The sequence below is a fragment of the Ochotona princeps genome, chromosome 4 (assembly GCF_030435755.1).
Source record: "Ochotona princeps isolate mOchPri1 chromosome 4, mOchPri1.hap1, whole genome shotgun sequence".
Taxonomy (NCBI): domain Eukaryota; kingdom Metazoa; phylum Chordata; class Mammalia; order Lagomorpha; family Ochotonidae; genus Ochotona; species Ochotona princeps.
Window position 1 is genome coordinate 95,999,715 of NC_080835.1, and position 1,466 is coordinate 96,001,180.

The 1,466-nt window shown below is 39.7% G+C and overlaps 1 protein-coding gene across 1 annotated transcript; it reads right to left on the minus strand.

Moving 5' to 3' along the window:
* Positions 1–232: 232 nt before the first annotated feature.
* LOC101524917 (olfactory receptor 8B4) lies at positions 233–1,162 on the minus strand. Its single transcript, XM_004597713.2, has one exon. The coding sequence runs from the start codon at positions 1,160–1,162 to the stop codon at positions 233–235; it is 930 nt and encodes a 309-aa protein (XP_004597770.2).
* Positions 1,163–1,466: the final 304 nt, after the last annotated feature.

Here is a 1,466-nt window from a genome sequence, read left to right on the forward strand (position 1 = left end):
TGGATTTAATATGGAGTCTAGTAAACAATAGGCACTTAATAGGTGCCAAGTGGCACTTAGTGGAGCCTGTTTAAGTGGTACACTATGATATCATTCTGCAGGAGACGATAAGCAGATGTCCAACTTTCTAAGTAAAAGGAAAAAAGGTTAAAATTACTCCACCTGTAGATAAAAAGGTATTGGAGTGTGAAGTTAATCAGGAATTAATAATCAATGATTCCAACAGTCCCATTTACAAGAGCACTCTTTTCAGAATTTTATCCAGGGTAAGTTTAACATCCTTATTCCTCAAACTGTAGATCAAAGGATTAAGCATGGGAACTACATTAGTATAAAATATTGAAGCTAACTTTCCCTGACCCACAGAACCAGAAAAACTGGTGGTTAAATAAGCAAATGCTCCTGACCCAAAAAAGAGAGCAAGAGCAACTATGTGGGAACCGCATGTGTTAAAGGCTTTGGATCTGCCCGCAGCAGAAGGAATCCGAAGGATGTTGGAAAGAATCAAAGCATAAGAAACAAAGATGCTGCTACTGGACCCTGTGATAACCACTCCAACAACAAGGAAAAATACCAGCTTATTGACATAGGTATTGGTGCAAGAGATTTCCAAAAGGGGAAGGATTTCACAAAGATAATGGTCAATGACATTAGAATCACAGAAGGTCAGTCTCAACATGTTCCCTGTGAGGACCATGGCACCTGCAAATCCTATCACATATGAGCCAACCATTAGCAAACAGCACACCTGAGGAGACATCGTGACTGTGTACAGCAGAGGATTGCAGATGGCCACATAGCGATCATAAGCCATTGAGACCAACACATAGCATTCAGAGCTGACAAAGAAGCAGAATAAAAATAATTGAGTCATGCACCCAACATAAGAGATAGTATTGTCAGACACAAAACCATGTAGCATTTTGGGAGTAAACACACTAGAATAACAGAAATCTATAATGGACAAGTTGAAGAGGAAAAAGTACATTGGAGTGTGAAGGCTGGAATTCAGTACAATTAAGATAGTCAAACCCATGTTGCCCACCACAGTGAACACGTAGATCCCTAAGAACACAAGAAAGAGGGGAAGCTGTAGTTCTGCTTCTTCTGATAGTCCCACAAGGATAAACTTAGTCACAAAGGTGATGTTTTCCATATTCATTCTCTCAGATGACTTTCTGAGGGAACAGGGACAAAACACAAAGAATAATGACAGTCATAAATATAAGCAATGAAAGAAGTTTCTAGAATATGGATCTTTTGCCATTATTCCTTTATCAATGCCTGTCTATGCTAATTTATTGACATTGTTCCCGTGACAATATCCGAATTCCCTTGCCTGGATTATGAATTCAAGTTAGAGTGTGCTAGTCTGGGTAGTATGAGTTATGTCTTCATTCAATCGGTGGGGAGAGAGCATAACTCAATTGGCTGCCCAAGGACTCGCAGAAAGACATCCCAAGATC